The 24,384-nt window shown below is 35.9% G+C and overlaps 1 protein-coding gene across 1 annotated transcript in view; it reads right to left on the reverse strand.

The window, feature by feature from the left end:
• Nucleotides 1–300: 300 nt before the first annotated feature.
• SLC30A4 (solute carrier family 30 member 4) overlaps nucleotides 301–24,384 on the reverse strand; it is a 29,874-nt gene continuing 5,790 nt past the window's right edge. The window contains exons 3-8 of the mRNA XM_082649498.1: nucleotides 21,450–21,596; nucleotides 8,763–8,916; nucleotides 7,117–7,318; nucleotides 6,297–6,402; nucleotides 5,378–5,512; nucleotides 301–4,763 (exon numbers count right to left, since the gene is read on the reverse strand). Coding sequence (XP_082505624.1) covers nucleotides 4,609–4,763; nucleotides 5,378–5,512; nucleotides 6,297–6,402; nucleotides 7,117–7,318; nucleotides 8,763–8,916; nucleotides 21,450–21,596 — 899 coding nt within the window. The 3' untranslated portion in view covers nucleotides 301–4,608. The remainder of the gene's footprint in view (nucleotides 4,764–5,377; nucleotides 5,513–6,296; nucleotides 6,403–7,116; nucleotides 7,319–8,762; nucleotides 8,917–21,449; nucleotides 21,597–24,384) is intronic.

A 24,384-nucleotide genomic window follows, 5' to 3' on the forward strand; every position in this document is an offset into this window, starting at 1 on the left:
CAAAGAAGCCACCGCAATGAGAAGCCCGTGCACCGCAACAAAGAGTAGCCCCTACTCGCCCCAACTAGAGAAAGCCCACGCGCAGCAATGAAGACCCAACACAGCCAAAAAATAAATTAATTAAAAATAAATAAATAAAACTAGATAGGTTAAAATCTATTTTCCAATGCTTTTCTTTCTAAGAAGATTATCTTTTAAGGCCTATTATGATTATTTATTCAATTTAAAAAGCCTAGAGATTTAAGGCAATGTACACTTTCATTTTTTAATAAACCACATGGCAAAACAATACTTTATTTAATAAATGTATAGGAAATTACAATTTGAAAGTTGCAAATACAGTACATATACATATACTGTACTTCGATCTTAAATTACATGGACAAACTCCAGCTTCAAAATCTTTCTAAAATCAATCATTATGCAAAATACCTAGTTTCTGAAGGTGTACATGGAAAAGTATATACAATTTCTTAAACTGTGATATGGCTTACTTATTAACATACATTTATTTAGAGAAGCATAAGCTTTCCAAATATACATTATTTTTCAGGTGCAAAGCTGACATACTGGCACATTTCAATTTTGTGTTGCAGTTATTTCGTAATATACTTAATTGCAATATTTAAATTGACACTGTCACAGGTTTAACTGGGAAAGTCTCCATAATGTTTTCCAATCTTACCAAAACTCAGAAAATGTTTGTTGGTCCTCACCACATGACTGGAAGAACGGGTTAAACCTTTTGTAAGCAAGAATTCAATGACAGGCTGGCCCGAATGTGTAACCCAGTTGCACACACACAATTCAACACCGAGGAACTCTCACAACAATTCTTCTCTCCAATTTGCGTGCTCCTATCAACATCACAATATCCCTGGCTAGCGATCTGTTCACATAAATCTGAAGCCCTGTCTGGTGGGATTCACAGGATAGATCTGTAGCCAGGGTTTGCAAATGGTATTTTGGTTATAGAGACATTAAGCTTAATCATCAATTTGGGGATCAGGCTGGCCTCCCCTCAACACAGCATATAGCGAGGTGCCACTATTCATTTGTGACTAATACCCAACAGGCTCAAAAGTGAAGTTTGGTTCAAAGACAAACTGAACCCAATGAACTAATCTTGTATCTATGAACACATTCTATAACTTTAAATTTACTGTACGTACGGTAGAGGCAACAGCAAAAGTGCCTAAAACCTTATTCCAAAGGGGCTCAAATTCCGTAAGAACGCCTTACTCATTACGGTGAACCAATTAATATAAACACATAAGAAGAAAATAAATTTAGCTAATTGTGCTTGTTTCAGAAGTGAATTCTTCTCTCTTCTAAAGTAGTAAGAGTGGTGGTTTGAGAAACACAACCCCGAGTCTTATCAGCAGTGATCTTGGCGTGCTGTTTGTTGTATAGTGCATCCACTTCTACCACACTTACTCTATAGAGCTCAGCATGCAGAGAAATCTGGATCAGGAACAACCAGCTGTTTAAAACAAGGTTCTTCCCTACCCAGAAACACATTTATAAGTGGTGCTTTGTCTCTGAAAGATGGTTTTTCCTCACATTAAAATGAAAGGGAAGCTCAAGTATCTGATCCTGCCTGAGTCTATTCTGGGAAAATTCTACTAAAGACAAACACTGTTGGTGAGGACACCTGGGTTCAAGAGACAGAACCAGAACATTGAGACTCCTAAGAGCAGAAAACTAGTTTTAGAAAAATGGGAACAAAGCACCCAAACTTGAAAACAGTAAAATAAGAAATCCAGTGATTTGGCAAATAATACTGATGGGAGCTGCAAGCTGTGAAAATCTGGGCTCACGTTACACAAGAAATAGCTAATGGAAAATGTATGGAGGAATTACAAGCACTACTGGTTCTGCATTTCAAAGCCTTCTGAAATATGCCTTACTCAACTGCATTCCCCACATTGTATTTCTAAAGCAGCATGGTCATTAATGAAACAATAGGTCTTTTTCCTAAAATAAATCAAAATGCTGCATCTGGCCAGAGCTGTGAAACACAGGTTATATACACAAGTAACTCTGATTATTTGCAAATGTTAACTGAAATACATTGCAATGAAGAACTGCCCAGTTTTTGTGTTGTGATGTTTTCCGTGCAATATTAACAATGCTTGGTATTTATACAAACAGCCACTGCCTTTCCCAGGACAATGGAAAGCCCTTTCTGAGGGCTGGCTGAGGAGTGTAACTTAGGGCTGTAACTAAGCAGGTGAAGGACAGACCAGCTGTGCAGTTCCTGGTCGTATCTGCTAAGTTCACATCCCTCTCTGTGGGTCTTGTGAAGTTACAAAAAGTTAAATCTATCAATCCTCAAATCTTACAGACCCAGTGGAGTACAAGTACAAAGTCTATAGTCTTTGCTACAAAAAGCAAAGCACAGGAAACTTCATGTGTACCTCACTTTAAGGAGAACACTACAATTAAAATTTACAAAAGTTTTCAGTGTTTCTGCATTTTACAAGAGGATCCTTTCAATCCTCAAATGGATTTTAGACTGTTTCATCAAATAACTTTCCAAGGAATGGGTCATTATGAAAAGTCATATATAGCTATTTAAGATAAAGGAAAGTTTACAAGAAACAAGCCCCATAGATATGAGGAACAATTAGCAAATATGGGAAAATTCATTAGCATAATTAGCATATATAACGCATATTCTTTTCGTTTCTCTTGCTAGGTACTCAAAGTCCATAAATACCCAGATGTCCACTGAAATGCCTCTCATTTATTCTTACTTGCCCTCTGTATTTTAATTTTATATTTATTTTGATTTAAACAGTTTATATGCTACTGAAATTTTTGAAAAATTCAAAGCATTATTTTAAATAGATTCACAGTAAGAATCCCATAAAGTGAATTTTCAATTCAATTCAACAGACACTGGGTTTTATTAGGAGCCATTAATCCTCATCAACCCTTTTATTGGATACCATCAACTCAATAAATTTTTAGGTAAATCTAGGTTTTATCTTAGGTTTATCACATAGTGAGTTTCTTGGTAGGAAGATGAAATCTGTTTCCTATTCTTCATTTATATCAGAAGTCAGCTGCATGCCCACCTGGGATTTCAGTTCACAACTTGTCTAGTACACTCTACTCTGATTCTGAGGAGTCAGAGAACCATATCCATTCTTCGGATAAGAAACTGTTCCTCTTGAAAATGGATTTCTAATGTGCATAAAGATAATCTCAAAACCAACAGTTGCAAAATGAAACATGAATATTCACAGCTGCCTCTTTAACACAACTGTTACCAATTAGTTGCATTTGCTCTGAAAACTTTTATGCTTAGCCTCCCTACAACACAGATTTCATGTCCATCCCCATTCCCCTGCTTTAAAAAACACACACACAAGGTCAAAAACCCTTGAAAATTTTGTTTTCTCAGAGTAATATCTTGCCCCAATCCCTCTGGGAGTTTCTGTTAAGGTATTATTATTGGAAAAACTTCAAAATTACATCCTAGGGTTTCTGGATTCCATGGAGAATCCCTAATTCATATCATCCAGCCAAAATTCTCTGGAGGAATGTGGTTAATCTACACATGAGAGGTGAAGGGCACACTGAACCTTAGCTTCCCAGAGTTTTACCCTGAAAGGGCTCACACAGATTAACTGGTATGGAAGCAGGAAGGAAGCAAGGTACCAAGCAAACTTTCTGTACAAAAGGTAAAGCAGTTCTTAAAAGGACAGAGGATCATTGTTTACCTTTTGCAGTCTCTTGCTGTTCTTAAAATAATTCCATGAACAACAAGTGATTTCGGGAAGACTTAAATCTGAAACTCCACACCCCATCCTCACTCCCATATTTTGTTTTAAATTATCATATAGTAATTTGAGTTTATGATTAACTTCTGCTATTCAGAATAATATTGAAAATATTTCCTAAACAATTTAATGACAGTGACCACAATATGTAAAGATTTGGTTCTGATAAGGTTACAAATAACCAAAAATGCTAACTTTGAGATTCAAAACCCTGTAACATCTGGAAAAAACTGATTACAAATTGTTAACAGTAAGATTAAGACTTATTTGTGAAATCAAACATTTCTGAAACTCTAGGAATACATGCTTATTCCACTCTCTGGATAATTAGTAGTACTTGCTGAAATCTGCTGAGAAATAATTTTGGTAAAAAGAGAGCTGGGTGTCAAATTCCAGAAGCTGGGTTCGAGATTACATAATAAAAAAATTCAGTTTTCCAGCACTGGCTTGATATAAAATGGCCTTTAAAAAGGATTTTTAAATGCAAATACTGAATTCTTGTTGCTTCCTTTAAGACATGTACTGTCATAATTAATGAAGTACGGTCTCGGATTGTCTTCTATGAGGTATCTGTAGAGTCATGTCTCATTCTGTAAACAGTGTTTTAGAAACATCTTCATCTGAAAATCATGGTGAAGTCTCATTTTGCCATTAAACAGAAAGTAGCACTGTCAGGCTAGAGTGACTGTTTTGAGAGACCGGTGCTTGATACTGACACAGCTGTCAGGGGTTCCATTTCTCATTTAGGTGTGCATTTATTGCTCTTACATCTGTGACTGCAGGATAAATAAGGCGGTAGTCTCCAAAATGTATACAATTAGGGACTGGAACTCTGACAGTTTGCACAAGTTCTGTCCACTTCTTGCCTATAGCTCTGAAGCTGAATAGTACATTTATACATGCCAAACGTGTTCAATAATAAATGCTTTGCTTTGGACTGTACTTCCTCCCATTTAGATGAACTTCCAGGAACTGCAAGGTCAAGAAAATATCATTACTATTCATTGTATACAGTTACACATTAGCGAACAAGACAAAGGGCAAAACAATCTTATTATACTGTGAACAGATTTTTATTAGTTTGATTTCTACCCTCTTGAAGCTATTCTGTTAGAGAAGTATTTCAGTTTACAAAGCCAGAATGACTTCTCATTATTCCAATCTCTCTATTCCACTCTTGGGTAGAGAAAAAATACTAGACATCAATTACAAGTCTTTCATCTTTTGTAGTTTTTAAAATAAACCATATACATGTATTATTTTGATAAAAAAATAAAAAGCTGTGAAATGATTTAAAGAAATAAAAACATAGAGTTTAGCTTTTCTTATATAGAAAAAACATGGTAAATATACTTTGTGCCTTTTATCTGAAGGGAAAAAATCAATTTGTAATATCTCATCAAAGAGATAGAAAATTATTGCTCTGCCAACAATAAATTGACCTCAACTCACGTTCTGAAGAGCCTCACCCTTCCCTTAAAACATATCTTTCCATCAGAAAAGTCTTCCTATTTAATCATAAGCACAGATGTTTAATTCCAAAGATAGAAGTCCACCAACCCCAGCATTCACCGTCAGCAACATACTTAGCTGTATGTGTACTGTGGCAGTAGGTTTTCCTGAAGTGAGAGACCAGATATTTAAATCTTCCACTGAATATACATCTTCTATTTTCATCAAAGCTTCTTTGATATAGTCTACATTCAAATGGCTTGGTACACCTATTCAGAATGTATCATTTATAAGTAAAGGTTATTTTGAGAAAACATTTATATATTACTAATAGGACATTTTTTTTTAAAAAAGAAACCAAATGGCTTTACCAAATTCAGTTTAAATGAACACTTTAAAATATATTAAAACTTTAAGATAAACTATGCACACATATAGCAGGATATATACAAGAGGTTAATAAATACTTAGAAAATGTTCATTCTCACTAAAAAGAAATGTCACTCAAACCAGATGACTTCATCTAATAAACAAGCTAGGATAGACAAAAAAGAAAAATGAACATACAATAAAGATAAACCTACTTCTGAGAACTTATAGTTAAATGCTTATACTTAATATCAGTAAGGCAGGGATGCTGGAAATAGAATAGCAAGTTAAATGGGAATTACAGACTTAATAAATAAATTATTAAACATAACTGTATTAAGAATCATGAGCTGCATTCTTGTCCTAGGTCCACAGTTGATTAGCAGCATGACCTTAATGAAGTTATGTTACCTCGCTGAGCCTCAATTTTCTTGTTGGTAAATGGGAATAATAATGTCTGCCTTGCCTACTTTTCTTGGCTATTATAAGGATCAAATGGGTAATAGATGGGAGAGTGCATTGACTCTCACATGTTTTTTACATGTAAGGTGGTATTATAGACTAATAAGTATCAGTAGAAAGAAAGACATGGCTCCTACCCTGGAGTACTCCTGCCCCTCACCAACAGCCCCAATCTGATTTAGGGAAATAATAAACCCACAGTGGGGATACTAGAGATCTTACCTTCTAGTATTATAACTACTGTGTCCCATACGATTCGAAAGGTTGTAAAAGCCACAAGTAATGAAAACACATATGTACAGATGGGATCAGCAATCTTGTATTCTGGCTGAAAAATGACAGATCAAAATTGCATGATTAAATACAGACAGTCATAAAACAGTCTGTAAAGCAAAGTAAGGCATACTCTGTCCCCTGTTCTTTAGCAGGACTGGAGCACATCTTTAAAACTTGGATAATGCCAATTGAGAAACGTCTTCACTCTTTCCTAGACTGTTTAAATGCCTTTCTTTGTGAAACCTATTGTATTTCCAGAAGTTTAGTCATTTGTTCCACTGTTTTCCTCTGTGCTTTCTCTAAATCTTCCACCCAGAACCATAGACTAACAGAGCTGGAAGGAGTTTTAGCAGCCATCCATCTGGTCTAAGCCCCTCATATTAAAGAGGAGGGAGCCAAGTTTAGAGTTGAGGGACCTGCTCAAGGTCAAAGCATTAAAGGCAGAGCCAAGACTAGAACTCAGATCTCTGGATTTCCAGAGCACTCCAGTGCACATTCCAGTACCTAGCAGTTGAGTGACAAGGCTTAGAATTGAGTTCTTCAGTGAAGGCACCACCAAAGCCAACAGATAAGTTACCCCGTGAGGTTGATACTATTGTGTTTGGTGCTAATAAAAGAGATATACTGATAGTTCAAGTATGCTTGCATAATGCAAAATGAATAGGACTGGCACAGGTGTCTAGTATACTGATAAGACAGTCACCTTTAGTTTTAATGTTGAAATTAAATATATATTTTAAAATAAAAATACTAGCAATCATGTTACCTTGAATCGTATGATGTATGCAGCTATTAGCACACCAACACTCTGTACCAGATCCCCCAAGGCATGTACAAATGCAGCTCTCACTGCCAAGCTATCCTGCCCATGGTTTTGTCCACATCTAGAACCTGTGGTAGGAGAATTTGAAGGCAGGGAGTGGGAATGGGCATGATGGTGACCAGATTGGTTCAATAGCAACCCCATTCTGTTAAAAATAAAAGAAAAGATTATTATTCTTCCTAATATTATTGACAGAAATATTTGTTACTAATCAGACACTAATTCATTTAATAAATATTTGAGCACCTATTATGTATCAGGTACTGTTCTAGGTGTTGGGGTTAAAACAGTGATGTCAGACATATCCCTATCCCTATGGAACTTATGTTCTAGTAGAGAGGGCAGAGAATTAACAAATAAATACATAATGTACTGGTGGGCAACGCGAATGCTTTGAAGAAAAGTAAAGCATTGCAAGGAGGTGGAGAGTGATGGGGAGTGATCAGAAAAGGCCTCACTAAGATTCTGAGTAGAGACTCGAATGAAGTCCGGAAGCAAATGGTGGTGGAAGAGTGTTCTAGGCAGAAGGAACACCAGGGCGAAGGCCCTAAGATGAAAATGTGCTGTATGTGTATGTGCTTAAAAAAGCAAGACAGCCATGGTGGCTAGAATAAAGTGAGCAAGAGTGTTGGGAGATGAGTTGGAGGGGTGGCTATGGTAAAAACTTTTGATTTTATTCTAAGTATTAATGGAGGCCACTAGCACAGGGATTGGCAAACCATTGTCTGTAGACCATAGTTGGCTCACTGCCTGTTTTTATAAGTTTTTTTTTTTTGTAAATAAAGTATTATTGGAACACAGCCATGCTCATTTGTTTACATACTGAATGTGGGTGCTTTTGTTCTGTAGCCGCAAAGTTAAGTAGCTGCCAAAGAGGCTGTATGGCTCTCAAAGCCTAAAATATTTATTATCTGACCCTTTACATAAAAAGTTTACTGACCCCTGGTCCAAATGATTAGGTATGTAACTTAAAGATTTTGTAGTTTTTAGGAAAAAAAGTTGGTAGTTACAAAAAAATCTTATTAAAATAAAAATATTATAAAAGTTAAAAAAAACTTTGTCCTACTTAAATTCCTGATTGTTAGGCAAACTTCAGTATACCTGAGCAAACCCATGAGAAATTTGTAATTCCAATAGTGTTTTATTAACATTTAGAAGAAAAATTAATGTACTACATAACTTTAAAATACATTAAAATATCACTGCAGGCTACTGAATGCATACATAATAGTCTCTAAGTTCACAGTACTTGAAAATATTAATGTGAAAACAATATAGAGTATATGATACTATAATGGTGGATACATGTCATTATAAATTTGTCCAAACTCATAGAATGAGTTTAACACCAAGAGAGAAACTTCAAGTGAACTATGGACTCTGTGCTATAATGATGTGTCAGTGTAGGCTCATGGTTTGTAACAACTGTACCACTCTGGTGGGGGATATGATAACCGGGGAGGCTATGCATTTGGGGGGGGGCAGGGTATATATGGGAAAGCTCTGTGCCTTCCGCACAAGTTTGCTTTGAATCTAAAACTGCTTTAAAAAATAAAGCATATTAAAATTTTTTAAAAAATAGAGCTTACATCATATTAACTGCAACTCCAACAGCTGCGGTAATGAGCATTATATCTCCATTTATTTCATATTTCATATGGATAGTTCTTTGGACAGCTTCATACAGGAGGAATCCCATAAGTATATACACCAACAGCACACTAATCATAGCTGACAATACCTCTGGAGGGAAAAATATAAAAAATAAATACATTTGCAGAATGGTCATTATACTTTATATATACGAAATACTGTACAATCTCTTACTTATATCTTCTTTCCTCTAAGGAGATAAAAGCACTACATTATTTTTGTCATATTATTCTTCCTACTTAAAAAGTGATTAGTAGTTTGCTTTGCATCCTCCACTAATTCACTCCCACCACTCCCCGCCTTCTCCTCATCTCTTTAGTGTCAAATTATGTATATTTACAGACTATACACATGATAAAAAAATGAAAAAACTGAGAATAAAATTTGTAACATACTTGACCACAGGCTAATTTCCCCATAGACGAGTATACTTACAAATCAATAAAAAAGTGAACAACCCATAAGAAAAATGGGTAAAGGACACAAATAGTAATACACAGAAAATAAACAGAAATGGCAAATTTATCAAAATCAATCATAATACAAGAAATTCAAGTAAGAATTCCTTTTTGCCCCTTACTAAATTGGCAAAGATTAAAAAGTTTGATAACAGCCATAGTTAGCAAGGATATACTGGTGGAAGTATAAAACAGAACTATCTTTTTGGAGAGCAGTTAGTAAAACTAATAAAATTTTAAAATGCATATATTCCTTATATTCTAAAAATCTATCCAGTAGAAACACATCCAAATGTATGCAAAGGTATCTACAAGGTTTTTTACTGTAGCTTTGTCTGTAGTATAAAAAAAGATCTGGAGACATCTTAAATGCCCACCAATGAGGAACTTAATGGATAAATTATGGTATATACATATAATGGGATACCATAGAGTCATATATATAAATATGTATTTTTAAAAAATTAAAGTATAGTTGATTTACAATATCATGTTAGTTTCAGGTGTACAGTAGAGTGATATATATATATTCCTCTTCAGATTCTCTTCCCTTATAGGCTATTACAAAATATTGAGTATAGTTCCCTGTGCTATACAGTAGGTCCTTGTTGGTTCATTTATATTAAAAAAAAAAGAAAAAAAATCAGGCAAATTGATAATCACAAGAAAGACAGATGAGAAAATGTTATACCTGAGAAGTGAGGCTAAGAGTTTGGGGAATTTATTTTTCACTTTATTCTTTTTGGTAACGCTTGAAAAGTTTTAAGTTTTTACTATAAACACATTTACCTTTAGACTAAAGAAAAACAAACCCATATTTTAAGGCATGTATGAATGCACTTTGACTCAGGATTTCCTTTTCCAGGAGTGATATACACACTCTTGCCAACTGAGCTGCACATGTGCAAAATGAGGTATGTTATGAAGCTATTTATCAAACATTGTATATAATAGCAAACAAGTGAAAACAATTTAAAAAAAGTGATTAGTAGGGGCCTTGTAACATGGAATACTATGCAGCTTGGAAAAAAACATTAGGCTGTTTATGTTCTGATAAGGAGTCATCTTCAAAATAACAGTGTTATGTGAAAAAAGAAAAGTATACAACAGTATGGTATGTTAGCATTTGTGCAAAAAGAAGAAAGAGAATATATAAATAATGATCTGTACATGTAAACTCTGGAAGAATATACAAAATACTGATAAAAACTGATTATGAGGAAAATGGGTGGCTAGGAGACAGGGATGACTTTGCACTATATATGCTTTTATACCATGTGAGTTTTCTACCATGTGAGTATGAAGTAGAAATAATTTTATATGTTTTCAAAATAATAAAAATAGGGCAATGTACATTTTAAAATAATTATTATATAAAACTAGTGTTGACACTCAAAACAATAATAGCAAGAAAATACACAAATTTTTTTTCTTTAAAGAAACCAGATATTAAACTTTTAAGTGTTAAAAGTTAAAACAATCTGGAAAATTGTTATCTGGGTCAACTCATTGCTCAAAGGTTAAAGGCAGTTCAAGTATATTGGACTATGATCATTTTTATTCCACCTCATAAATTGCAACACAGAAAAACTATCTAGCAGTAAAAAGTTTTTTCCCAAAGACATTTCATTAATGTAGCCAAAACCCTAATAAAATTCTGTGCATCAACAGGTACTGGAATAAGACAAAAAACATACAACTCCTATTCAAAACCATGATTCATGTATTCCTGATATACTAATTATCGTACTTCATAGGAGACACAGGCTTGAAGAAGACAGAGAAAAAACCCCAACTGAAATATACAAAGCTGTGGAGAGACTACCATATCAAGTCTAGACTCTAAGCCCCTAAGGATATAACCAAGTTACATTCCACATCACATTTACTGTAGCATTCAGCAGAAAGTTTGGCATGTAACATGTACTCATATATTTGTGGATGGATCTGTAGACTGAAGTTAGTTAGGCTGAGCAAGGGAAGAGAAAGGGGTATATATACAATTCAGAAGGTAAAGCTAAATATGAACAATAATTATTTACTAAATCCCCCAAAACAAGAATAGGTTAAAAGAAAAGAATTAAACCAAATAGGGACTTCCCTGGTGGCGCGGTGGTTAAGAATCCGCCTGCCAATGCAGGAGACACGGGTTGGAGCCCTGGTCAGGGAAGATCCCAAATGCCGTGGAGCGACTAAGCCCATGTGCCACAACTGCTGAGCCTGCGCTCTAGAACCCGTGAACCACAACTACTGAGCCCACGTGCCACAACTACTGAGTCTGTGCGCCTAGAGCCTGTGCTCTGCAACAAAGAGAAACCACAGCAATGAGAAGCCCGCGCACCGCAACAGAGTAGCCCCCGCCTGCAGCAAATAGAGAAAGCCCATGTGCAGTAACGAAGACACAACGCAGCCAAAAAAAACACATAAATAAATTAAAAAGAAAAAGAAGCCAAATATAAGACTGAAAACACATGGAATTTCTTGTCTTAAGTTATAACTGCTGATGGCAACATATACATATATAAATAATATAAAGAAAGAAGAAATAATTTAAAAATTTTGAACTATAAAATCTCATGTACTAACGGTAGGCTCCTCATTTTACTCGTGAAGAAAGAGAACTTTAATTCTCTTTAATATTGGTATGTAAAAAATATCAATCCTTCTCAAACTCTTCTGAAAAAAAAAAAGAGAACTCTAACCCTGTGTCAAGCTTGAAGCTAGCTAGCAGTTAGGACACCAAAGTTTTAAAGGTGCCTTAATCAAATTTTTAATATGAAATTATAAAGCAATATACTTCATAAAGATTAACAGCTATACAAGTTAATGACAGAGAGATGTGACTGCTTATGAAAATCTAAAACCAATAATTAAAAATTTCAAAACCCCTTGTAATTAGGTTGGCCATACTTTCCAGTTTTCCCAGATAGTTCCAAGTTATGCCTGTTATCCTGGCATAATTGTTAAAAGTGTCCCATTTAACTCTCAAAAGTGTCCTAGTTTGGATGATAAGATATATTGTTACCCTAGTAGGTCTGCCAGATAACATAGCGGATGCCCAGTTAAATCTTCATTTCAGATAAACAACTAATTTTTTCCATATAAGTATGTCCCCTGCAATATTTCAGACATACTGTCATCCTGAGAGAGAGAGAGAGAGAGAGAGAGCAGGCTAAATCTGGCAACACCCACATCCCAGTGATAGTTTTCCTAAACACTGAAAATGATCTTTTTGTGAACCCTCAGATAAGGCAAAACCACATTCAAAATAAAGTAAAATGAAAGTCAAACTAAAGCATAAACAAAGCTCTTGACAAGGAGGATTCCCACCCTTTGAAGGCCCTAGGTCCCTGCAGCTGAAAACTCAGTTTTCCACCACACAGTTTTCACCCATGTAAGTAGCACAAAGGATCCTAATGCCTGCCCCTAGTTAAGAGTAATGGAATTCAACTGATTCCTAGAAATTCCCAAAATGACATATTAGGATATTGTTATTAAAGATATGCCTTATTCAGCAATTAATAGGAATATGCCTCATATCTAGTTTCCCTGGTGAAAAGCAAAGACATTCATCTGTTATTTTTTTATTCTAATGACCTGTCAAAATGTCTTCTAAACAGAATACTGATAAATGCAAAAGCAAAAACCTCAAAATTTTAAGTAGATTTTTAGGGCTGAGATTTATAATTGAGAAGTATAAGGTACAGTAATACCATATAGCTAAAATTCCTAATAGTAGTTGTATGATCATTCTGATAAAATGAACAAAAAGCTCTTTCACTGTGAATAAATTAAACTTTGGTGAAATATCATGAGTAGAACTAATTAGTGTTTGAATTTTTTTCATAGTATTTTAAATATGATGGAATGCAGATAAATATAGGCAGGATTTTTTTTCTCCCACAACATTTAAGAGAGAAGGAAGCTTTCAATCAACAACCAAATTATGACTTGCTCCAGTCTTCTCATTCTTGCCCTGTTGCCCTGGGCTGGTATCTGGTCACACAACATACAGTAAAATTTTTCAAGATGAAAGGAGTGCACGACAGGTGGATTTTTCATTTTCTAAAGGAGACCCAGGAACTTCCATAAATGAAACGCTGGATTTCTGTGAAAGTTACTACCCTATTCATTTTGGACAAACTTGACTAAATGGAAATTTAGCATAAATGAAAAACTCTTGAAATAGATTTTTATGGAAATTCTAGAAACCTATTATTATAGTAGTTCTAACATATTTTGCTATTTTATTCTACACACAAATAATTATATCACTCCACCTGGCTGAACTGTAGCATTGGAGGATGGAGTAAGATGAATGAATATGTGTTTTTTGTTATAACATCACTTGGGTCTTTTTTTTCAGCTGAAATATAAACAAATGTTTATAGTCAATGATATAATAAAGACCAAAATATACCGTGAATTTCACATACAGAGAATAAACAGTTTTGATTTGAATGGCTAATAAATAGTAAGAGCAAAAATTAAATGGGAGAAAACACAGATGATTATCAAGTTTTGATAGGATAAAATATGAAAAATGTTTATTGCACATTTTAACACATCTATAAATTGCCAAAACTAGAGGTTTTCAAGGTTCACATGAAGAATATTGAGTCCTTCTCTGACATCCTGTTATTCTCCATCATAGTACCTTATTCTTTCTCTTCACAGCATTTAATACAATTTATGATTATGTTGTGCTTATGTACATATTTACTGCCTGTCTCCCCACCTTATAACATTACTCATTCATTCAACAGGTAACTTTTGAGCACCTACTCAGTGTATGAGTAATAATCTGCTTCAACTATGTAAACCACACTCAACTCAAGCATATTTGCTTTTTAACGAGTGCTGCCTAGATGTACTGGCCTATCATAACTGTTATCTTTGCTAATGCTATGATGCCAATAATGTATATTTCCCTTAAATTATATTACACTTGTCTTTCTGTTGCCTCATAGTAAACATCTAAAGTTCAGGTTTCAGAGGTCTATAAAAATGAATAGGGAAGGAAAGTGGAGACATAGTCTGTCTTCTACTTTCTTTTTGCTATTTCTCTTTTCTACATTCTTCTAAAAGCAGATAGGAAGGAGAAAAGAAGGAAATCAGTGGGCTGTACTGGATTTGCCTAGGACCTCCAAACTATTGATAGTATTTTAATTTCACCTCATCCACAGATGAGGATGCACTCAGGATAAAGACATCATGTAGGATTTCAGGGGCCCACTGTTGCCACCAGAATGCTAAGCTAAACTGCAAAGTTTGTCTTTGGATCCTCTCACCTCCTACTCTGAATCACCTCCTGTTTCCTGCCTTCATACCATTCCCTATAGCCCACACCCAAGGTGCCCAGTGTGCTCAAGTTGACTTTTGGCTATCCAGTGTTGACCACCTCACTCATGTCTTACTCCTGCCTCAGTAAAAATTCCCATTTCTAGCATGTACCTATTCTTTTCCTATAGATGTTCATGTGATATGAAATAACTCTAAGATGTGAATATAATAGGAATAACTCTTGTCAGGGGTGGGAGGAAGTTGTTAAAATGAATCACTAGGGAGAAGCATTGTGGGGCTTTTTTTTGCTGCACGTATGGGGGAAGAGATTTTTTAGCTGAATACTTTCTGTTCCTTTAGTAAGTATCAGGAGAAAAATAACAAACTACGTAGAACTAGCATTATAACCATCTACCTACCTCAGGACAACCATCATCTAGTCAGATCTGCCAAGGTCTTTGTTCAGTAGAATGACACACTGCTACTAAAGATCCCTGCACTGTCACTTCATTATTAACCTAGGCTGATGATTTTATTACCAAAGTAAATCTCGCTTTTTATTTCAAATACAGACAACTCTGCTTACTACGGTCCTTTCACATGGTCACTATCTTTATCTAATCCATGCAGTCTCTTCAGCCCAAGAACTGGAATAGTCATATAAATAAAGTCAATTACACTCATAATCCACAGAGAAAGATAAAAGTAGAAAGCAAGCAAGGGATTGGGCTGTTCTCTTTAGAAGAGCATGTCCCCTGAGACATAGGCTATTCTTCCTAAGGATTTCTCCTACAGTGTGGCTTCATGAAGTTCTAAGTTTTAGTAGCTTCCAGAATAAGAAGACATACCCAAAGTCAAATAAATCCAGGCATTTAAAAATAACTCACATATAGTTCCTACCCTGCTCTCCCTCTTCCCACAAAAGAGCTGCCATTGTAGCTCAGTGTAGTGTGATAAAGAAAGAAGAAAAAGAAAAACCTTGAATGATTTTACACAATCTCTGAGTTCACATGAAGGAAAGAAAGTACCAACAGAATGGACCTGACTCCTGGGACAGTGAGTTTGGCTTACCCCTCAAATCTAAAACTACCTTTCTCTCGCCTTGACTGAATGATTTTTGCTAAAATAAATTTTGTTATATTGTCCCAAATGTTACCAAAGACCTGAGTTAAAAAGCACATCTTTAAAAATTGTTATTTAATCATCAGGGTGAATCATCTTATTCTCCTCCTACCTAGCTGAGACAGTTTTGCTAAGAGGATAAGAATTCCGATTAGGGGGAGGGGGCAAGGCAGGTAGTTTTGGAGCATGGAGCATTTTGAGAGATATAAAAAGTCTGGGTAAGATGATAAACTGGCAGGTAGAAGAGGGAAGGAAAAGAAGACTGGAACTAACTTTTACTGAGAACTTACTCTGTGCCAGGTACCATGTTAGGAACTTATACATTATCATCCGTATTTTACAGTAAAAACCCATACTTAGATTAAATCATTCTTCCAAAGGTCATACAGCTAGTAAAAGTGCAGATCTCAGATGTGAACCAAAGACAATTTAACCACAAAACTCTAAAAGAGGTTAAGTACCAAAACAAATAGGATCAGCCCCTGACTGAGATAAGAAGAAATTCCCTTCTGACTAGTTTCTTAATTGGTCCAAAGGACCTATAAGCCAGGCTATATAACCCAGCTTTGTTACAGGTCAAATAATTTTTTATAGTTTGTGAGCATAAACAGATTCAGAATTACAGATAAATGTTTTCAAGTCCCAAATATTTTTGTCCCAAAATTTCAAAAATACTCCTACTCTCAGTTTAGAAATTGGTTTAATTTAACCCAAACACAAATGATTTGTGGATCATGAGCTATACTAGATTATCTGTTTCAGTTTTCATAACCATATTTAATCAGCTTGAATACGCAACAATTTGATTAATGATATCTTATACAGCACTTATTAGTGCCAGACCCATGGAGTTTAATATTTTCTGTTCCTGTCCCTACTTAATTCATGGTCTAGAAGGAGACATTGTTTCATAAAAATATCTATAAAAATGTGATAAATGCTATTAGGCATGTATAAAGTGTTATGAGAAAACAAAAAGAAAATTTAGGGTATGGTACTACTGTTATCTGACTCTCATTCACAGACACACACCTCCAGGATGCTGCCTTTGCATAAGAAAGTGTGGCAGGGAGCGGGATATGAACATATATATGTATTTCCTTATACTTTCAAAAGGAAATGCTGGAAGGACAGGCCAGAAACTAATTAAAATGATTGCTAATTAGGAGTGGGGCAGGAGGATGGGTTGGAGGGGACAGAATGAAAGCGAGGCTTCTCTGAGTAAATCTTTTCTTTTAAAAAATAATTTTTGACTTTTGTGACATGTTTTACAGATTTACAAAATAAATCAACAAAGAAAAAACCAACTCCTGTCCTACCACCCATGCCATTAAAACAAAGCAAATTCAACAACACAGTAATAAACCAGAAGTTTCTTAGGGGGGATTCCTTCTGCAGTGTTCTTTAAGACCTGAATTCCCAAGTCTTGGTAGTAGAGGTCATAAGAGGCACACTATCTAAATGTGTCCAATGTAAACAAACGTTTCCCTACAGAACTTAGAGAGATTACTCGTGAGGTGGTGGAATTTTACAGCACACAAGGACAGCCACTGCTTTGGTTTATAGCTTTATGCAATTCTACATATCTTTGTTGTCTTTTTAATCCTCCCCACATCATAAGTTTTTCTTCCATTACTTCAAAGAGCAGGATAAGTGAAATAAGTCTTATCTAGATATATCCTTATAAGCTTTTGTAATACAAAGAAGAAAAAGAAGATCCCAAAAAGGCCCTGCTAGTGTGAGGATGTGATTCCCTCCCTAGCTCTGGAAAATACCTGTCTATATCTTAACAATTCTCTTCCTTTTATTTTTTAGATGACTTAAAAAATTTTAGATAAAATTCAAATAACAAAATTCACCACTTTAACAATTTTGAAGTGGACAAATTCAGTGGCTTTTAGTATACGCACAGGCTGTGCAACAATTACCACTATCTAATTCCAGAACACGCTCATCACCCCCAAAAAGAAACCCTGTACCCCTTAAGCAGTCACTCCCTTTTATTTTGTAAGTCTCTTTTTCTGAGATTCTTAATAATACAACTTTGGACCTCCCAGATTATTCTTTTATAGTTTTAAACTTTTTCTTCCTGTTTTTATTTTTTTGTTCTGTATTCTGGGAGACCTTTTTTTTTTAACTATTTAAAAAAATTTATTGAAGTATAGTTGATTTACAATGTTGTGTTAATTTCTTCTGTAGACCAAAGTGACTCAGTTATACATATTTATATGTTCTTTTTCATATTCTTTTCCATTATGGTTTGACAGGATATTGAACATAGTATAGAGTAGGACCTTGTTTATCCATCCTATATATAATAGTTTGCCTCTGCTAATCCCAAACTCCCATTCCATCCCTCCCCTACCCCTCCTCCCCCTTGGCAACCACAACTCTGTTCTCTATATCTGTAGGTGTGTTTTTGTTTCATGGATATGTTGATTTGTATCGTATTTTAGATTCCACATATAAGTGATATCATACGGTATTTGTCTTTCTGGGAGACTTTCTTTTTTTTAAAATAAATTTATTTATTTATTTATTTATGGCTGCGTTGGGTCTTTGTTGCTGTGGGTGGGCTTTCTCTAATTGCGTTGAGCAGGGGCTACTCTTCATTGTGGTGTGCGGGCTTCTTATTGCGGTGGCTTCTCTTGTTATGGAACACAGGCTCTAGGTGCATGGGCTTCAGTAGTTGTGGCTCATGGGCTCAGTAGTTGTGGCTCACGGGCTCTAGAGCACAGGCTCAGTAGTTGTGGCGTATGGGCTTAGTTGCTCCGTGGAACGTGGGATCTTCCTGGACCAGGGCTCGAACCCGTGTCCCCTGCTGGCAGGTGAATTCTTAACCACTGTGCCATCAGGGAAGTCCGAGACTTTCTTGATTATATTTTCTAGTCCTTCTATCGAAAAAAACTTTTAAAAAATTTTAGTGATATTTCAATTTCAAAGAGCTTTTTCTGTATGTTTCTTTTTCAAAACATTTTACTGTTTTATTATTCTGGGTATATTAATAAGATAATTGAAAACATTTTCTTCTGTTTCCTAAGTCACCTCTCTTTCCTGTACGACAAATTTTTGTCTGTTTGTTTGTTTTTTAACTTTCTTTCATGCTGCTGGTTTTTCCCATTTTCTGAAAGATCCTTGGGCGTCCGTTCACATTTAGGGTAATAGGATAGGGAAACTGTCCTTTGCAAAAGGGAAATGCTGGAAGGATAAGCCATAACTATTTAAAATGGTTACTAATAAGGGGTGTAGAGCAGGGAAGACTAAGACAAGTGTATTACTTTAGTGTGAGTATGTGGGGAACCAAACTAGAAGGCTGGAGAACCCTGAATTCTAGTATGAAAACGAATTATTTTGGAGCATCAACATTCACACTAAAAGCCTCAGCTTTCTCCAAACATTTGATTTAATTTCCTTCTGGAAGAACTATGTGGTGTTTACATGGGGGAAAATGCGGACCGCCTGAGTGGAGGTGGCGGTGGGAGGAAGGTAGGGACACAGTGGACTAGTGGGAGCAGTCTCTCATTTGCAGTCATTCAATTAGTCTTGTTTTCAGCCCCAATTCTCACTTCTGCCATCTCTGTCCCTGAGTCTTCTTTGGAGTTCTGTTGGGCTGGTCCAGTTCTACCCTAGCGTTCTCCAGGCTGTCGCTTCTTGGCTTGTTTCTTTCTTCAACCCACTCCCATCTACTTTCCAACTTCCAGAAATTTCTGAAAATGTCTTGTTGATTGATGACTCAACCATTTGCTTCTCTGTGTTGATTTGGTACCTTTTATTTCAATGAACTCTCAAATGCTGACCTCTAGTCCACCATCTTGAAGTAGTACTTTTAAGGAAAGGGAAAAATTTGACTTTCTATAGAAATGTACAGAAATACAATAGGACCAGTCAGTTCTATTTTCTTTCATCTTTTCATAGTACTTGTTATCTATGACTATCTAGATAAACACTAAGTACTTCTCTGATATTTAATAGAATTTTCATGATTATGGGTTCTTAACTTATCATTTGTAGAACTTTCTATGTTCTGGTATTGCATGTTTCTGGGGGAGAATTCCACTGTTTTCATTAGAATTCCAAGGGGTCTATAACCTAAAATGAATGCACTCTCTCAAATAGTGTTAGAAGGTAAAAATCCCCATTCCACGATGCTAGTTTGAGTTTCGCTCTTAAATTGCAGGTGTTTAAATCACACAAAAATATTAAAGTTTAAGAATAATTTTGAAGTTTTTTAAAAACCCCAAGGCAATCAGTAAACAAATGGATGTATAATGTGTCAGCCAGAAGTGGGAGTTTTTTTTAGGAACACATCCAAATGCATTATGTGTTATTCAGTTGCTTAACAAATAACGGAAAGGCCTCACTCAGGGCTTTACTGCTCTTGTACAGCAGCTGAGGGTGCTAAGAAATGGGGATGCCAGATAAGTTCCCAAACTTACGACCTGGATAGCTACTTGGAATACAGCCATTCAGGTAAAATGTCAAGTTTTACACTAGAAGACCCAGCTACTAAATTATAGGAGACCTAGATGTTGAGTTAAGATTAGGCTAAAAAGTAACAAAGAAGGGGAGGAACTGAATGGAATATTAGCCAAGAGTGTCATTGTCTACACAAAATAAAACTACAAGATGTTAATTCTGGTTCTTTAAGACAGGTTTTGCTGAAGCTGCCTAAATCAATTTTTGGGTTCTAAGCAAAAAATTGGTCATATGGCACTTCATATACTAATTCAGGTAATTGTTTTATATGTATTTTGACAATAAGTAAAAGTTTAAAAAAACACTAACATGGCAAGAAGAGTTGTGTGGATAACAATGTATGATTTTAACCTCTCAATTAAATATTAATATTTGTTCAAAATAGGAAAATATAAATATGTGTGCATTGTGAAAGAAAAAAAATTCAATGACACTTATTAAAACATGGTAAAGAAGACTTTAATACAGTTGGGGGGAAGCTATCAAGATTGGTATAGGGAAGCCTTGTTGAAAACAGGCCAGGGTGGTGAGACATCACCTGGGAATAACCCATCAAATATTGAGAGTGGAGGTTCTGTTAAATTGGTTTGGCAGGGTTCTTCCTAAAACTAGATTTAACGAGGAAGTACAGAGATGGGCTTGGGAGACAGCTCAGGAGACTGACAAACGTTTGGTCAAGCAAAGAATCTTTGTTAGCATTTACAGTTAATGGCCACAATGAAGGTCAGCCATACAGTATGTTATACATATTATAGTAGTGCCTAAAACCTGGGTTATAAGTCGCTTTGGTTGGAATACCTTAAGAGAAAGAAAAGCTAATGCTCATTGATGAATTAAATCCATGTGGTTTTGCTTGGTTCGATAAACTGAAGGTAAACTTTTTTCTGTTAACACCTTCAGGACACAAGGAACAACACTTGAAGATTAATGTTTACCACATAATTTTTTTTTTTTTGGCCGCACTATGCGGCATGTGGGATGTGAGGTCTTAGTTCCCCAACCAGGGATCGAACTCATGACTCCTGCAATGGAAGTGTGGAGTCTTAACTGCTGGATTGCCAGGAAAGTCCCTGATTACCGTGTAATTTTATATGTGTAAACTATTTAGCTGACTGAACTGCATGTACCCTGGAAGATATATATCTGAATGAATCTTATTTGTCTATTTTCATTTGCTTTGTTCAAACAGACTATCATCAGAAAGATTTCAGTTAATCAAAGGTTATAGTTCATTGTGGTTTTACTATAAAATTTTATAAACCAAAGAAACGCCCAATTACCTACCTAAGCGATGAAATCCAAAGGTGAATCTTTTGGTTGGTGATTTTGAAGACAGCCACAAAGCAAGCAGGGTCAGTATGATGGCACTTAGGTCAGTTAACATATGAAGTGCATCTGTCATGATTGCTAGGCTATTTGCAATGTATCCACCTTAGAGTAAGGGTGACAGGAAAGAAGGAATAAGTTAATTAAAATAATAAACATAAGCAATCAAACCAAAAATATGCAGCATCCTACAAAACATGAACTTCTAACTAAAGTTAACTAAATACTTATCCTATTGCAATTAAGTCAAGGTATCCTGAAATTTTATGCAAAACATTAACTATGCATATTTTTCTAATGGTGAAGATGTCCATTTCCAGGAACAGATTCTCTGAGGAGTAAATGACCTTAAAAAATTTAAGAGCCATTAAATGGGGGCTGACACAAAGAGAAGTTTTGTGTGTTTAGCAATACAGTTTTTACTCAACCTACTAATTCTACTATTAGACAGTGAAATTAATAACCACCATATCTAAATATTACAATAAAGCTGAATAAAAGGTAGGTATTCACTTGTTTGGGAGGGTTTGAACATAAACTGAAGAAATTCACAAAATGTTCATTAGTTCAAAACAAAAGATAAAAATTAACTGATTCTCTTCGGTATAAACAGCAATGTCTCCTAATAGAGGAATAAAAGATGGTATTTAGAATACAATTTTTATATTAGTTTTCCAGTATTATTATACATAATAATAATGTGTATATTTCATATGTGTGGGTGTGTATATGTATTTTATATATGTATGTATATATGTGTATATATATATACACATAATAATATATATATAATATGTGTACATATATACATATATATGTACTTATTTATGACCATTATGGCCAACCAATTTTCCTAGCACCATAGAATAAGTTTTTATAGTATAATACAGGGTATTCAAACTTTTATGTATATCAGAATCACCTGGAAGTTTTGTTAAACTATAGACTTCTTGACTCCACTCCCAGAATTTCTAATTCAGTAGGTCTAGATGGGGCCTGAGAATTTACATTTCTAACATGTTCCCAGGTGATGCTGATGCTTCTGGTCTTGTAACCACACTGAGAAATACTGTTATAATGTATAGCAGAACTTCATGATCAGGACGTTGTGACACATAAGTGTGCTGAGATGTTGATTCCCCTATTCCTGGGATGTGTATGCAGAGTCAAGAGCAGCAGGAGAACTGGGGCTGGTGATCTTGTAGTCACATCCATTTACTCCAGCCAGTGTGCTCTATAGAAATATCATTTTTTATGTATTCCCTTACATGAAAAAGCTGGAATCACTGACAGAAAATACAGCTTGGCAGTTAATAACATGGGGCTTTGAAATCTCAGAGACTGAGCAAGTTACTTACCATTTTTGAGGTTCAGTTTACTCATCTATAAAATAAGGATAATACCCGAAAGCCACACTGTGCAATAAAACTGAGATGATGGAAATGTTCTATCTGCGCTGGCCAATGGAGCAGCAACTAGTCACAGGTGGCTTTTGAGAATTTGAAATACGGCTAGTGCAACTAAGGAATTGAATTTATTTAATTTTTGTTAACCTAAAGAGCCACATGTGATGATCACCAGCAAAAACAGCAGAGTAAGGACCTATGAAAATCATCTCCTCCATAAAAGCCATAAGAACATGGGCAAAAATTGTCCAAATCAGCATTCTGAAAACTATGGAAATTAAACAAAGGCTGATACAGGTAGCATTTATTCAAGGAAAAAGGCTGAATCTTGGTAAGAAGCTCACTAGCTCTGTGGCACTTTAACTTGCCTTATACCCAATCTCCCCCTCTTCAGTTCTATGGTAGCCTTGAAAACTAACAAGCAGCAACCACAGTGAAAACCTCAGCCTGGCAGCCACTACAAGGAATAGGATGGCATTAGAGCTCCTTAAAAGCTCCATTGCGGGCTTCCCTGGTGGTGCAGTGGTTGAGAGTCTGCCTACCGATGCAGGGGACATGGGTTTGTGCCCTGGTCCGGGAAGATCCCACATGCCGCGGAGCGGCTGGGCCCGTGAGCCATGGCCACTGAGCCTGCACGTCCAGAGCCTGTGCTCTGCAACGGGAGAGGCCACATGAGAGGCCCGTGTACAGCAAAAAAAAAAAAAAGCTCCATTGCCAGGAAATTGTCATTATTTGACCTGTCTGGTGGTTCCCTGGGAGACTATACTTGCAAGGCTCTTTTTATTTGACTTGACTTGGAGCTTGGCCCTGGTGCAAACCTCGGTCAGTGTTTGTCAAAAACAATCAGAGGCAATTGTTTAACAGAGCAGCTGCCTGAAGCAATAATAAGTGTGTATCATGTGTTCTGAAATTTTACAATGATGTACCTGGTGTGAGATTATTTTCATCCAATTTGGGCTTTTATTGACTCTTTTTTTAAAATTTATTTATTTTATTTATTTTTTGGCCGCGTTGGGTCTGCGTTGCTGTGCACGGGCTTTCTCTAGATGCAGAGTGGGGGCTACGCTTCGTTGTAGTGCACAGGCTTCTCATTGAGGTGGCTTCTCTTGATGCAGAGCACAGGCTCTAGGTGTGCGGGCTTCAGTTGTGGTGAACAGGCTCAGTAGTTGTGGCTTGTGGGCTCTAGAGCACAGGCTCAAGAGTTGTGGTGCATGGGTTTAGTTGCTCTGTGGCATGGGCTCAAACCTGTGTCCCTGGCATTGGCAGGTGGATTCTTAACCACTGCGCCACCAGGGAAGCCCTATTGACTCTTTCTATCTGGAATTGTATACCCTTCAGTTCTGGGGAAATTTCTTTTTCTTTTTTTTTGGAAAGGATTCTCCTTTTTTTTTTTTGCGGTAAGGATTCTCCTTTTTTTTTAAAAAAATACTTGGTTGCGCTAGGTCTTAGTTGCGGCAGGCGGACTCCTTAGTTGCGGCATGTGGGCT

The sequence above is a fragment of the Grampus griseus genome, assembly GCF_964374135.1.
Source record: "Grampus griseus genome assembly, chromosome: 2".
Classification (NCBI taxonomy): Eukaryota; Metazoa; Chordata; class Mammalia; order Artiodactyla; family Delphinidae; genus Grampus; species Grampus griseus.